The sequence below is a fragment of the Alosa sapidissima genome, chromosome 19 (genome assembly GCF_018492685.1).
Source record: "Alosa sapidissima isolate fAloSap1 chromosome 19, fAloSap1.pri, whole genome shotgun sequence".
In the NCBI taxonomy this organism is placed as follows: domain Eukaryota; kingdom Metazoa; phylum Chordata; class Actinopteri; order Clupeiformes; family Clupeidae; genus Alosa; species Alosa sapidissima.
In genome coordinates, this window is record NC_055975.1 from 14,503,827 (window position 1) to 14,519,500 (window position 15,674).

General features: G+C 43.3%; 2 protein-coding genes across 13 annotated transcripts in view; both read left to right on the top strand.

The window, feature by feature from the left end:
- dtnbb (dystrobrevin, beta b) overlaps positions 1–6,590 on the top strand; it is a 31,551-nt gene extending 24,961 nt beyond the window's left edge. For 4 of the 6 annotated variants that reach the window (XM_042072046.1, XM_042072048.1, XM_042072049.1 and 1 more), the window contains 5 exons: positions 241–261; positions 3,126–3,282; positions 5,023–5,112; positions 5,213–5,266; positions 6,100–6,590. In XM_042072046.1, coding sequence (XP_041927980.1) covers positions 241–261; positions 3,126–3,282; positions 5,023–5,112; positions 5,213–5,266; positions 6,100–6,203 — 426 coding nt within the window. In that variant the 3' untranslated portion in view covers positions 6,204–6,590. Of the gene's footprint in view, positions 1–240; positions 262–3,125; positions 3,283–5,022; positions 5,113–5,212; positions 5,267–5,639; positions 5,670–6,099 lie in introns of all 6 variants that reach the window. The other 2 variants (XM_042072051.1, XM_042072050.1) reach the window with 2 other exon arrangements.
- Positions 6,591–10,690: 4,100 nt separating this feature from the next.
- Positions 10,691–15,674, top strand: part of dnmt3ab (DNA (cytosine-5-)-methyltransferase 3 alpha b) — a 41,793-nt gene continuing 36,809 nt past the window's right edge. For all 7 annotated transcript variants that reach the window (XM_042072038.1, XM_042072040.1, XM_042072041.1 and 4 more), the window contains exons 1-2: positions 10,691–10,758; positions 11,743–11,941. In XM_042072038.1, the coding sequence (XP_041927972.1) occupies positions 11,849–11,941 (93 nt within the window). In that variant the 5' untranslated portion in view covers positions 10,691–10,758; positions 11,743–11,848. The remainder of the gene's footprint in view (positions 10,759–11,742; positions 11,942–15,674) is intronic.

Consider the following 15,674-nt stretch of genomic DNA (forward strand, 5'->3'; position numbering starts at 1 on the left):
ACACACACACACACACACTAACACAGATAGATACACACAGATGTAGGCGTGCATGTGCTCACCAAAAAATACAAAGAAATTGTAACGGATGGATTTCTGGTGTCCTCTGTTCTTTGTATGCGCTCTGAGTCTGGCCTCTCTCTCTCACACTGGCTCTGCTGCCCTGTGTCTCCCTCCCTCCCTCCCTCCCTCTCTGGCTCTGCTGGCTCTCTCTGGCTGCCTCTGGTGCCTGGATGACAGGATGAAGAACAGAAGCAGTCAGTAAGTGCCTCCTGGTGTGGAGCGGCTCCCAGGCCCCCTAAAGCCTCAACACAAACACACACACACACACACACACACACACACACACACACACACACACACACACACATATATATTATACACTCACACACATACACACAGAGAGACACACACAGATGGCACACACAAACACAAAAAATGGACAAATGTACACACACACACTTAAAGACACACACATACATGTACACACATTTTCACTGCTTACCACTGTGGTCCAGACCTGTAAAATGCATCATTTATGGAGTTTTAAATGTGCACAGTGCTCAAAACGAGTAGACATATTTCCATGCACAATGTGCCTAATTTGAGTCTGAATGTTAAAATGGTCGTTCCAACTCACTGGGGAGCTCTTGGAGTTTAACATTATTTAAATTTTCAAATGAATGTTAATTTCTGCTGTCTGCACCCATCAGACATTTAGCCGCTGGCTCCCAGCCAATCGTCTTCTCCGCCATAAAGCAGCAGCAAAATCACATCACTGGAATGTCACCCCCCCCCCCCCCCCCACACCCACCCAGCATTTAAAAAAAAAAATCATCATTATTTTCCACCCATATGCTGCTGAAATAAAATATTGTCCTTGCAATAAATGTTCGCTCTGAAAATGCAATACAAATGCGGTGTGTCAGGACACCTGCCAAATGGCACTCCAGAATTTCATTCTGTGGTAATAATTCTGACATCTACACCCGGCCCCTGTTTTTCTGTTGTACAACTATATCACAGCCCATCTGTCTCCCACGGGCGTACTCACTGGAAGAAGCCAGAAATCATCGCTGTGGATTGTTGGAATATTGGAGGGATAGCAGTGTTGTATGTCCATGTGAAAAATACTGCTGAGCGTCTATAGGCAGAGCTGCGTGACCAAACTACATTACCCAAGCAACCCTCTGGCCATCCAGGGAAAACACTGCTGAATGGGGGGGGGTGTTGTGTAGTACAGCATTAATATTAAAAACACTGAGCAGGTAGAGTGTATGTGTGTATGTATGTAGGCATCTGTGGTTTGGCAACTGGCAACGTTGTGGGTTAGTGATGTTCTCAAGGGGGGGGGGGGGGCTGAAGTGGTCGGGTTGCTGAAAGAGTTAAATCAACAAACTTGACTGATTCACACTCTCACTGAAACAGGACCATGGAACTCACAGCACCAGTTTGTACTCCCCAGTGTGAAATGAGCTGAATGTGTCGGACCACCGCATGACATCACATGTACTCGTCCACTCTGCTCTCGCGGCCCGCGCTGGTCAGCACCATGTGATTTCATTCTCCATGCATGTGCTTATGAGCTGATTTCCTCTCCCAGCTCAGGGCCTGATACAGCAATGAGGTCCGTCACTCCATATCCCATAAATGGCCACGTGGAGTGTTATGAATATAGGAAGTCAGGGCGGAGTACGCACAGGCGGTCTCACACAGCCATATAGAGACACACTGTGATAAGCTATCATGCGCTTATCGCTCCTTCCTCTTCACGGTATAGAGAACTGAATTAGTGCTTACTTAGTTTATCAGGTCACGAGTTCCGACTCTCCCCCATAATGAATGGATGAGAGGTGGCCGACACGTCTAGCCACTACCCCCCTCTGTCCAACGACAGCCCCCTCCCGACTCTGTGCCCGCTCCCGTCTCTGCATGAGTGATTGCTCTCTGGCGTTCTCTTTGACCTTCTGTGGCGCGGCAAAGCCAGGCCCTCTCCATCTTCACCCAACACCCACCCACCCCTTACTCCTCCATGTCCTCCTCCATCTCCTCCCCTTGCCCCTTGTCCATGCCAGGCTCGGGAGACCTGTTCCTTTCATCTGCCCGAGCTGCCCACCTCGCTGCTCCATGCCACCGCCGTCTGGCCTGCCATCTGCTGCCTGGCACCGCGCCAGGGCAACTGGGCACAGGGCCCGGCGGCAGGAACACAGACCCTTCTGTCTGTCTGTGTGTGTGTGTGTGTGTGTGTGCGTGCGTGTGTGCGTCTCTCTCTCTCTCCAGTGGGGAGCCGGTCACATGAGTCTCCGCGCGCTGGGCTTTCAAGTCCAGTCGGGCCAGCGCCACTCGAGGGGAAAGAAAAGCTAATAGACAAAAACGCACAAAAACACCATTCTTTAAAGTGCCCATACAGGATTCCATATTAGGGCCTGCTCACTGACCACAGAGGCCTCGGGTCTAGATGGACGTTTCGCTGTCTAAGAATTTGTTTTTGCTAGGTGCAGTGTGCAGCAAATACAAGTGGTGTACACAGAGTCCTGTTCTTGAATTCAAGGTTTCTTTTGTAGGCATGTTTGTCTATCTTCTGCTGCTAATGAATTCGATTTGTGCTCTGACAAGGCAGCTTTGAGTTATGACTTCGATCACTGTTGAGTTGTCTTGACTCATCTTTTGTTTGTTCTATTCTTAGTTTGGTAGTCATTCTGCTCCTCTGTACTCTCACTGTTTGCTATTTTGAGTCCCGCACAGCCGGTTTGAGCTTTTCAACCTTGTTTTTGTTTGAGTTTCTGAGTACTGAGTACTTCTGAGTACTGACTGAATACAGTCACAGAGCTGTGTGTGTGTGCGTGTGAGTGTGTGTGTGTGTGTGTGTTTGTGTGTGGATACTGTTTGCTTGGAGACGGTGAGGCTTATGGTGTTCAGTTGAGTGGTCCTGCTGTGTTGTTGTGACTCCGAAGCTCTTCCCCGCATGAATCATGAATTGTGTTGCTGGTTGACTCCTGTCCTCTCTCCTCTCTCTGTGAGAGTCACGAGGTTGTGTTTGTGAGCAGCTCTGTAGTTGACACTGGTCCCTCTCTCTTTCTCTCCATCCACTGCCCCCCCTTCATCCCCCTCTCCTCCCTCTTCAGGCTCAGTCAGGCTCGCCCCACTCCTCGCCCAGCCACAGTGCCAGCTGCTCGATGCCCATGCCCATCCGCTCCACGTCGGCCGGCTCCACGCCCACGCACACCCCCCAGGACTGCCTGGCAGGGGTGGGCGGCGACGTGCTGGATGCCTTCTCTCAGGGTGAGATACCACACAGACACACACACACACACCACACCAGCCACCACCAGCCCTGGCCTGTGTGTACATACACACACACACACATACACCTCCAGCCCTGGCCTTTGTGTACACCTACACACACACACATACACACACACCCTCTGACAGCATACTTCACTTAACTCTGCCGCCAAATCATTTGTGTGAATTACTCTCTTGTAAGTTTTGCACACTTATAAAGATTGCCTTTATCTAAGTGGTACTTACCTTTCTGTATAAACAACGATTACCGTTGCCAACGTTGCTGAATGCTGATTCAGCTGAAATAGCACTGACATTGATAGTGACTTCAAAGGACTATATTGGATCACTTTGATGCCTGTACTTGGATAATTCCTTTTTAATGATTTTAGATGAGTCATTTGATGCATTTTACACAACTTCAGTGTAGTTTTGTGATGGTCTATACCAATTATACATAATTATAGTATACATATACAAACTATACATATTTCTGTACTTTTATATTGTTATTTTATGTTAAATAAATGTAAATATTTAAACAAATACATATACAAATATATTAAAGTATATTTCTTCTTTTTGCACAGTTGGGAGTTGGGAGACATTTACATGTACATTTATTTACCTGGGGCCGTATTCACAAAGAATTTTAAGGCTAAAAGTAGCTCCTAAGTGGCGAATTTAGGAGCAACTCCTAAAAATAATGGGCGTGTCACTCCTAACTTTAGGACTCCTAATTTTTTTCACTAAAAGTAATTCACAAAGCATTTTAGACCTAAAAGTAGCACCTAAGTCTGGGACAGCCTAAAAGAAGTCGAGAGGACTCCTAACTCACTAAGACCTATTCACAAACAGCTTTTTGTGGCATTTCACGTTGCGATGTTTTGAAATGGGTATGCGCAACAGGAGCTTCCAATCGCGAGGGAACAATTTTGCATTGTAGGCATAAAAGGGATGATATAACGCCACCAACAACAACCAAAACTACTCATTGTCAACATGTAAATTAAATGTAACGTTTCATTGTGAATCAAATTAAAATGTTCTCCTCTTTGCAAACGTAGGCATATGGTGACAGATTAATTTAATAATGTTGCAAAGATAGCCTAGCCTACTGCATCAATCCGTAGGCCTATGTTTTATTAGGCTACTAGGCTATTTGTTTTCCCTTACTCTTTATTCATTTAGGCTAGGCCTTTTTATTCAGTTATTCATCATCTTCCGTCCTTCGCACTACTTGTGTAGCGCACGCATTCTCAGACCTGTCACCTGTCACTCATCATCGTAAGGGAGGTGTTTGGAATCATTCCCGCGTTACAATCATCAGCCAATCAAGGTGGTCACTTCAGTCAAGCTCGTGCATGAGTAATGACGTCATCCATAGCAACGAAGACTCACTCTTAGTTTAGGAGTTGTCATTTTTCCTTACTAAGAGTAGGTCTGAAAGGCTTTGTGAATAACTTTTAAGAGAAAACTCCTTGCTAAAATCTTTTAGTGCGATTTAGGAGTACTCCTAGTGGTAAGATAAAAGGCTTTGTGAATACGGCCCCAGACGCTTTTATCCAAAGTGACTTAGATACAGTATGTCAATTATATTACAAGTGCCATTGTCCTCTGAGCAACTCGGGGTTAAATGCCTTGCTAAGGGCATGTACATGTACAATTATGCATGTGAAAACTAAATCTCTTGATTCCTGAACCTATGTAGTAGTGTTTTTGTGCTTTGTCTTTCAGGTGTACCAAGGAATCTTCGTAATGACCTTCTGGTTGCTGCTGACTCCATCACAAACACAATGTCCTCTCTGGTGAAAGAGCTCCACTCAGGTACACCCCCACCCCGCTTTACACCCACACTCAAATCTTCTCACACCTGCCCATTAACGGTCACAGACTAATGCCCCTCTGTGTCTCTGGACGCTTACAGTGGACGACAGACTGGAGGAAGAGGAGGAGAATCTGAGGAATGGACGAGACAAAGGTGAGTCCGTGCCTCTCTCTTCCTCTCAGTTAAATTGAGCCTCGTGTTCGAGCCATTTTCCACATTGATGAATCATTTGATTGCTGTGGTCCACATGTGAGAGAATATCCAATAGCTATTACCGCTTTTGCAATGGTAACAGTGTGTCTTGCATAAGGGCTGTTATATTAATATTCAAGAATCAAGAGCCTCTTTATTGCTATCATGATGATTCAGAATATGTCTTGCTGTAAGCTTAATTCTTTTAAACACACTTCAGAGACATCAATCGCCATCGTTAATGATTTATTAAAGATGAGAGTTAATCTTTAATGGGATGTATGCCTCCCAGAGCTTCTGAGTGAAAATCTAACACAGTCCCACAATCTTATAGCTGTCACAGAATAAAAGGAGCTTCTATCAGGTAAGTACACTACTTCTGAACTGCACCCTCTCATGCTTCTTCTCTTAGTACCCTAGTTGCCCTAACCACCTCCATGTGTATGTGTGTTATGAGTCATTTGCAGTGCTTCCTATGCCTGGTGTCTTGGTGCCTATGTTCAAATGATAAGAGATGCTTTAGTTTGTACTGTTGTACTGTACTGTAATTCTTTTACCTCAAAATAGTGGCTTCAAAGTCATTTTGTTGATACATTGACTCATAAAACAGATAATAGCATCTCTGACATTAGTAATGTGCACCCAGAACTATGTATCTTGGGAGGAACATTACCCATTTTGCCCCATCACCCATTTTTAAATGCACTGAGTATCGCCTTTGAAAATGTACATTGTTTTGTTTTAAAAGTGGAAAGACCTCTGACACACCTCATGTGCCCCTTCTTCCACCACAGTGAAATGCATCATGGGAACAGGACCACCTTCCACCATTCTCAACATCCGGATGCATTCGCAGAAAAAAGAAAAGAAAAAAAAAAAAACTAAAACAAAGAGCTAGCAACATCAACAATCCTTGCCCTGGCACGAGCACACAGAATAACGCATGCTGTTCAGGCTATTGGGGCTTTTTCACTGTGTGAGTCGGGACTGGCAACCTTGTGTGCTGGCAGGAAGTGGTCTCTCACGAACACACGTACTGCACCTTCCTGCTGGAGGTCGAAGGTTCACTCACACAGGAACGGCTTTCTCTGGTTCTCATCTCTCATAGACTACAGATGTCAAAATATAATGTATTCTGGTGCACACAGTTAAGCACACATAGGTATGTTCACTCAAACACAAACACACACACACACACACACACACACACACACACACACACACACACACACACACACAGTGTTTCCCCTCCAAAGATGCAGATGCATTTTATTATGAAATTAAATAACAGGAAGTCTGATTTCATAATGATATACTTATGTCTATCTGATGACCTGAATGGTGTGATAAAATAACAAGGATAAAGTACCCAAAGCTTAAAGATCTTTCCAGATTTAGAACAATGTGTATAGAGCATGCACATTATTTTAATCAATATCAGGCCATCAGCAGAGATGACTGGTCTCCCAATGAAGTGAGATCTTGGATACCACGGGTCAAAACGTTCTTTACAAAATATAGATTTTCTTTGATATAGCAGGCAGTTCATGATTGTATAATCATGTCAGTGTGGTCTGTTATCTGTTTGGACAGTCCCATCCATGTTCTTACTTTCCCACACCTTCTAGTCAGTAAATGGGAAAACCTTACACACCACACACACACACACACTCACACAACTACAACTACAGCTTACAAGTACAAAAGCACATGCACACATCCTCACCCAATAAACCCATACTCTTGTACAAAATGTCTGTCACTAACCCTCCAATGCAAACGGCCACTACAGGCATTTAAAGAACAACTACTCAACTACTCTATCAGATGGTCCCAGTGGGAGTGTGTAATGACAGCCTGAGCTCTGGGACTTTTGGGGTCGATGCATGTTGGGGGGGGGGGGGGGGTGAAAGCTCAGGGTTAGTTGTGGGGGGGGGGGGGGGGGGGGGGGGGTTGTTGGCAAGAGGGAGAGAGTCAGACTCTTGTTTTTGTTATTTATTTGTTTGTTTATTTATTTATTCATTTATCTGTTTGGTTATTTATTTATGTGTTTATTTATTTATCTGTACACTGCTGCTAAATCTTTCCGTTGGAAGAAGTGTGGTTTTGAGAGGGTGGTTTTCAAGTGATGCCAAACTGGCCTGCTTTGTGTGTGTGTGTGTGTGAGTGTGTGTGTGTGTGTTGTGTTGTGTTGTCATACTTATCGTTTTCTTTTCCGCCTTGTGAAAGAGGGAGATGAGGAGGCATACCTTTAGGCCGCTCCCAGGTGTTACTGGTTTAAATAAATTGTTTCTCTCTTTTTCTTTCATTTCAAGGGCTTTCCTTTATAAAATGGAAAGTCATATAATTGTCTGTGTTTAATTAACTGGTGCTCAGGGACTCTTCAGAGCACTATGGGAGGCTGTAGACGCGCTTGTGAACTAATGGGCTTAATGGACTCCAGATGCACCCGCGGCGGGGTCAAAGGTCAGCGTGGGAAGGGCTCTGAAGTGAGGGAAGAGACCTGATGTGATCGGCATTGGTCAAACAACAGTGAGAGGGCGTTGCATCAGTGGCTATTCTTACCCATGCAAAGAACCATAGGTGCATACACAATAGTGTGACCCCCCCCCCCCCCCCCCCTCGTGAGAAAAGTGGTGGTTCCTGCTATTAAATGCATTCAGCTGAATATCCATGCACCGCACCACACCCCACCCCACCCCACCCCCTGAGCATTGCACTTTGGGCAATTGCATCACCTATACCAACCTCCACTACTTGGCAGTACAGACATTCATAGATCTCAAGGAAAGTGGGCAGATAAAAACTCCGCAGTAGATGACACTATCATTTGACTACAGCATCAGGGTGCTGAAGTGATTGAGAAAAAGTATTGTTTTGGATACTAATCGCACATTGAGTTTCCATATACATTTGTAAAAGCAGAGATTGTTGTGAATGTTGTTTCTTCAAATCATTTGGCAGCTAATTATGATCCATGGTTTGAATTTCTTTGCTGAGGTTTTTGCGATGTTTGATTATTGGAGCTTACGTACAGGCCTGAAACAGAAGCATGTTAAAAATAAGAAAAATGTCAAGGCCTTTCTTTTCCATAGCGTGTGAAATATTCCTCTCTGCAATCTCTTATTTCATTACAGTGTTTATTCCAAATAGTTGTAAGTTTCAAAGCAAAGAGCTATAAGGTAGTTTTCTGTTGTTTCAGGAAGAGGGTTAGGGCAGCTGAACTTGCTAGAGCTGGATTTGTAACAGATGTGTGTCAAAGCGCATTATAAAGAGAACCACATCACTGTATGTTCATAGAACTCAAAGCTAAGAGTATCACAAGAAAAAAAATAACTCTAAAGACACAAGGAGGCTTAACTCTAGGCCTTTGCTAAAGGTATGAATGCAATACTCCAATGTAATTGTGTGCTAGCCGTAGAGGACAGAGCTGTGTAAAGCATTGCTGTGCATCAACTGCGCAAGCTTTAGTTAGGACTTTTTGTACTTTGGTCTCTAGGAATGCAAGCATCTGTTAATCTGTGTTCATTTGTGAGTCTGGACATCATTGGTTAACTGTTCTGCCTTTTACATTTGTGCCAAAAGATTTGCAAACTTTTGCTTGTGTCAAGTCTATATTTTGTTTGTTTTGTGTGTACAGTATGCGTGTGTGTGTGTGTGTGTATGTATGTATGTCTGTGTGTGTGGTTGATTGACGTGTGTGCATAAGTATATACTGTATGTGCATTGCAGCATATTTTTATCGATTGTGCCATTGATTTGCTTTAGATGAGTCAGTAGACCACCTGCACTTCCATGTGTATGATTGACTGCTACCCTGGACCAAACAATCACAGCAGATCCAAGAAATATGTAAGGTACACCAGCGCCTGTCTCTTTACACAGGGAAGTGTACAAACTCTTGAATGAAGAGATGTTCATGCTGTCCGTCCAGTTGCAATCCATGCCAACATGTGCAGGTAGTCAACACTGGCCAAAACTTGATCATTTTGCTTAAGATTTTGCTGCTAAGATGAAATGTTGTTGATTATGGTTCTGTATGACATTTTTACAGCCATGGTTTGTCACCTTATGTATGTCTTTTGTAAATTCATAAAACGTGAAATATATTAAAAGATGCTCAGAAATGTCATGGATCTGTTAATTTGTGCTTGTGTCATTTAAATAATTGTGTTATCTGTAGCATGTAGCATACTGGTCTTCTTCTGATGTCCTTATAGATGGATTTCTTAACATGAATTATTAAACCTAACCAATATGCTCTGAAAAGCAAGAGCAAATCCTGTGTGTAGCAGTCTCTTGGAGGCAATCACAACCAGGTACTTGAATTTGTTCAGTATGTGGGTTTGTTATATTAACACATGTACATGGATGTGTGTGTTTACATGCAGGCGTGTGTGTATGTGTGTTGCACCTGCTTATCATGATCGTAGTGTCGGAAATCATAAACACCATCATTACCAATACAAAGTTAGGGCTGAGGTAGCAAATATGTCAGATGCTCTATTGCTTCTGCTAAAGTAGTAAAGTTGTGTTAGTCAAGTCATACTATGGTGTGTGTGTGTCCATGTGCCAGCTGTCCCCAGTTGACCCACAACAAGAGGGAGTCTCCATGAACATTGTGCTCTGTTGGTTCTGCGGAACCTTCCGGATCAGTGAATCCCAACGGCCTACTGTTCTAGACCACCATCCATGAGTGTGATGGTTTAAGCAGAGTAGAGAAATGTGTCCCTCTAGTGGTGCTCTCTTGGCTAAAACAAAGTTATGTAATATATAGCTCAAGAATAAAGAGAAAAGGCTTTGTCTTACCAGATATGCCAGAGAGTGACTACAATTTTGAGTTGCCCATGAAGCTCTCATGGATAATAAATCAATGATCCACACTTTTATATACATAAGAATATAGTGTATAGCTCTATCTTATCATGCCAACCCCTCATTCATACAAGCATTCAAGCTGAATGCATGACCTTCACATTGCAAACACTGAGTCAGTTCAGCTATGATCATTTATACTGTACATAGTAATTGTGTAGTTATATTTGATATGGACTGAGTTTAGGATATTAAAATCAATCCCCTTGACATATGCAGAATATAAACAGCATAGACCTACTTAGAAAAGGCTTTTTTTTTAAGGGGAATGTTTCAGTTGTGACAGCCTGATAAGAAATCTCTGGTTAATGCAGTCTTGTTCTCACAATATGAAACGAAAACAACTGTTCCACTGAAGATCTATGAATGAGCCATGGGGTTATAGAGTACAAAGTCCTACACACGGCTCGCTTTAGGACCTTGCAGAAGCATGTTAAATCCGCTGGCCTCTGCAGTGTGAGCGGAGCATCTGGAGGAGGGCTGGCCGGCTGGGAGGTGGAGGACGGGGAAAGAAGCCGAAGGAGGATCCGGGAGCCTGCGGAAACAAAAAGGGTCAGGCCTGGGACTTGGCGAAAAGGGTAATTAACGCTGTGATACACTTATTTAAAAATCAGTTCCCGTAGTCAAAATGATCCGCCATGCGCGGTTACCTGTTACCAGGCGTGAATGGAGGCCATATTAAAGAGGCGAAGTGTAGTCGATGGTGGAGGGACAGCTAGACGTTTTCGTGCTTTTGCAGATGTGGGCTTTAGACATTGCGATATGCACTTGAACTTGATGACTGTACGTATAGCACCAGCACTACGATTGCACTACCTCAAAGGCTGCACGTCGAGCCTAAAAGAAAATCGCATTTTTTTCTCTCCAAAAGGACTCGGCCTCAAACAGGGTCTCCACTCAAAAGCTGATTCAGTTATCAATGAAAAACGAACAAAAGTTGTCTTATATTCGCTCTCAAGAAAAGCAAATGGTGGTAACGGCCAGACCGAGAGCTTTAGATACATCGTCCTCGATACCTATAAGCTTCCAACACACCTTATTCACGATTTACCTGACCCTTGATGACAGAAAGGTGAGGTGCAGATAATTGTGAGTCCAGCACATTTTGCCTACCTGCTATAGCAAGGGCGCGCAAACATTTCGATCCTCCATCAGAAACATCAGTGATGTATTATGTTATAACATTTAGGCTAAACCTATGCATGCATTAAAACCATTTCTTGATTTAATTGGAAATGTCATTTCGCAGATTAATCATTTACAAATAAAAAATAATAAACAATTGAGTTAATATTTTGAATGATTCTCAGCTTGATGTAGATACAGTTAAAAACAAGTATGCAAAGAGTACAAATGTACCTTTTGATTTTTTTTTTTTCGGAAGAGGCCTACACAGGAAATGTGTAGCCAATATTGCGCAGTGCTCCATAGGTGGTTTACCATCCCCTGCAAAGTCCTGCAAACCCAGTGTGAGAATGCGTTATTTAGGTTAATGTGATGTTTTGTATTATTGTAACTATGCGGGACAACAACTTATTGCAGTATTTTGCTTATTTTTGCAGGGGGTCTGATAGAAGAAGGATTATCAGCTTTTAGACCTCTGATTTTATTTTTACTTTATTTTTATATATATTTTTAATCATTATTGAAGTAACTTTGTCATTCTTCATGACAATGCCGTCCAACTCCGTCACCAGCACTGCCAACGCAACCATCTTCAAAAGCTCAGAGTACACATGTGACCCAGCCGGCAATAGAATGGTAAGGAAAAGTCACCTCCAGTGTCTGAGGCAGCTAACAACCTGAGGAATGCTGATGGTACTCATTTTGTATTTGTTGTCAAAAGTGGGAAAAGTTGTTCCACAAAAGATGTGTTAATGGTAGGGGTTGTAGTAGGTGAAACCTTTTAAAAAACACCTATAATTATGATTAAAATGATATGATAAAAGTATTTAATGCCATGTAATGCACAATGGACTTGCAGTTGCCTAACTGTGTTTTTGATTTGTTTCAATACACATTGTTACAAGTTTGATAGTTGGATTACAATACAGGACTGAACATAGGTTATTTTTCCCATCCTCAGTTACATCATATCACTAACCTTTCATCACCAGTAATCAATAAGGTTTCTACCGGGCATAGTTACTGTATAGTCCTCCTTAAGTTTAAGACCTTGTTGCCAAAATTGTTGCTCTGTTTTTTTCCTTTAGTCCAAGCTTTGCCATCCCATTAAGATGGCACTTATCAAACACATACCTCACAGTTTTGTTTTGAATACACTCTGTGTGCACCAGGATCCTCTGGAGGGAATTCCCTTTTTGTATGAATAAGGAATTATTTTGGTAGCCTACTATGTGGTCCATCTTATGCTACAGATTACAATGTGGGCAGTGTGATTGTGCTCTGACTGACCGCAGAACACAATCATTAGACATCTTGTCTTTGAATTCATAGTTCCAACACAGCAAGCACAGTATCAATGAAACACTCTGTGTACAAGCTAACAGGAAGTTAAGATGCCCTCTGGACAGTCGTCAGTGGACTTGAAACATAAAACTGTTGTCACAAGTATGCTCGATGGCACCTAGATGATCCGGGGGATTCTCTTTACATGGTGTTGCATCATTACCCACATATCCGCACATGAAAAAATTAAGAATAGTACTGACATTGTCATTACAATGGTTTACTGAACACACTGACCTGGTAGTGGCTGCCATACTGTTGTATTTGAGGAGCTGACTGATATATCTGACCAAAGCAGACCTCTGCTCATTTATCAGGATGAGAAAGTCAGGTGTAGAATTAAGTGGGGCACAGAGATGGCGCAGTGACCCATTAATGCGCAACATCTTTTTTTTCATTTTTCATGACTATATAAGGTCATAGAGGCTACCATTAATACAACACTATTAGACTTTGGCTGTCAGAGTGTGAGGTATGTTCAGGACACAGACAATGTGTGTGCACACTTCTGTATATGTGTATGTGTGTGAGGCTGATGACTTGTCCTCAGTGCCACTGAGAAGATGCTATACCTAGTTTATTACAGTGATTGCCTTGAGAGGACATAGTTTGTCTGAGTGGTTTCCTGATACGAAAAATGGTATTTTCAGTCTTGTTAGAACTCTCCATCAGTCATCACAGGAGGCCATCTTCAATCACCCGCCTTTAGCACCTCTGACTCGCTCTCCTCACACTGTAACTGCTCCCTCTGCACCTCTCACCTGTTTTTACCCCTGTACGATAGCCCTGTGCTCATTATCCCACCTCTCAACACCTTGTTTCTCCCTGGAAACTTCTCTGTCTGGCCACCAGGCCCACAGCCTCAACGCCTGCCTCAGTGCTGCCTTCTCCGTCTAGCGCAACACCTCATTGACCACACCTGTACCTCTGTCCAAATTCTATCTTCGTCTCACAGCCTCACCCTCCGTCTCAGTGGCCTTTTCTGTCAGTGGCCTCGCTGTGTCCTGTGTTCCCTCCGCTTCCCTCACTGTCCCCCTTGTTTCGTTTTCTCCCCTCAGACCGTCTTTGTCTCCAGACATGGAGAGTGCCGGTCTTTTTGTTGGCGCACTCCGTGCCCCTCTAGGGTATATACACAGGGTTGCGGTCAGCAGTGGTCAACATGGTGGGTGTGGGCTGTGGCGAGGTAGGCTCGCGCGGCGGCAGCCTCTGTCTGGCTGTGATTTACGTGGGGTTGGGGGGCGGTGGTGGAGGCGGGAGAAGGGGTTGAAGCTCGTCCTTTGCTTCCTCATTGGTCATGCGCTGCTCGTAGTCCTGTTGCCAGGCAACAACCCTTGCCTTAAATAACCAGCCACCGCCGACAGAAATAGAGCGTAGATATTGACAGCCCTCATTGAGTTCACGTCGGGGAAGGCCGATTTTTTAATGTCCCCATTGTTTTATTATGTCTGGTGGTTATACAATTTAGAGTCTGGAGACATTATTGTTTATTTTGCTCATCATATTTGGGAGGGGGATTGTATGAATTACCACCTTGTTTATGCATCAGTGGTTAGTTACAAACAAGGCATTCATTGTCTAAATTTAGCCATATTCACAGATTAAAACTCATTTTGGAAACTGTCAGCTGATGAAGGGGTTGTTGGATGCATTTAAGTTATGACCTTTGACCTTTTCATTTGGATGGTTGGTCATTTTGTTTCAATTGCTCAACTTTGGACTCTGGGCCCACAGAGAAATCTTATCTTGAGGCTGGAATAGCTAGAAGTGCTTCAGTGAGCTCCCCCCTCCTCAGAGGAGTGTGGCCGTGTCTGTGTCTCTGTCTTGGGTCAGCACGGTCACTCTTGGCTCCTCCTCTCCCTGGTGCACCTGCAATCAGCGCATCAGCATCTACCCCTCTCTGCCCTGGTGCCTCCAGTCCCAGCAGAGACATTGTAAGAGAGGAGACAGATCACTGCGGGAACAATGAATGGGCGAGTCTGTAACACGAAAGATGGTGGAGGTCCTGCCCTCCCTGTATTATAAAGAATCAATCAGATTGTTGGAAAAGGCTTCATCTGAACGTAATGCTAATTTGTAGAGTAGATTAGATTAAATTCAACCTTATTGTCATTGTGCAGAGTAAGTAGAGAGTAGTGCAAGTAGAGAGTGCAAGTAGTAGTGCAAGTAGTAGTGCAAGTAGAGAGTGCAAGTAGTAGTGCAAGTAGAGAGTGCAAGTAGAGAGTGCAAGTAGTAGTGCAAGTAGTAGTGCAAGTAGAGAGTGCAAGTAGAGAGACCACAAAATGCTGTTTGAGTCTAACCAGAAGTGCAAAAAAGTGCAATGTGATATACACAGTATAGACATATAGTGCAGTGTAGACAGTAGTATACAGTTAAGAAAGTAGTATGGTTTACAGTAATATAAGTTAACTATGAATATGTGCAATGTATTAGCAGTAGCCTTATAAGTTGTCCCTGTCAAGGTTGCCAATGATTTCCAATGATTTCCACAACTAATATAGCATTAGCTGTGCAGAGAAATTTGGTGTAATCACCGAAATCAAATCAATCCGAAAAATAGTCCTTTTTTAATCCTTACTGTATTTGAGCCACTTTTGAAGCATGTTGTTTATGTCAATTTTATTAGGTGGTTGCAGTGATGTACTTTTAAGGTCAGTCTGACCATTCTGTATGGAGTTATGAGTCTCACTTTTAATTTAGATAGGAGCCTGATCTTATTTGCCCTAAATAGCTGCCTTGAGATGTGGCCAAGATGGCTGCCGAGTGGCGAGAATTGCCTGCAAGGACTAATTGACCCGACTCCCTCTAGCCCCCTTCTGTGACCTTCTGACTGCCCCATTTCAGTTTTCTCCTATGTAGTTGAAGTTTTACAGATCAGTACTTTTCAAGTTCTTGCAATGAGAACTGTGAGGGGTCTGCCCTTAATGAATCAATTAGTTAATCAGTTTATTTTTAATGATTCAGTTAAAATGAAATCAGATATTATTTTTCATTCATAATTCTGATATTAAACTTTTTTATGCAATAT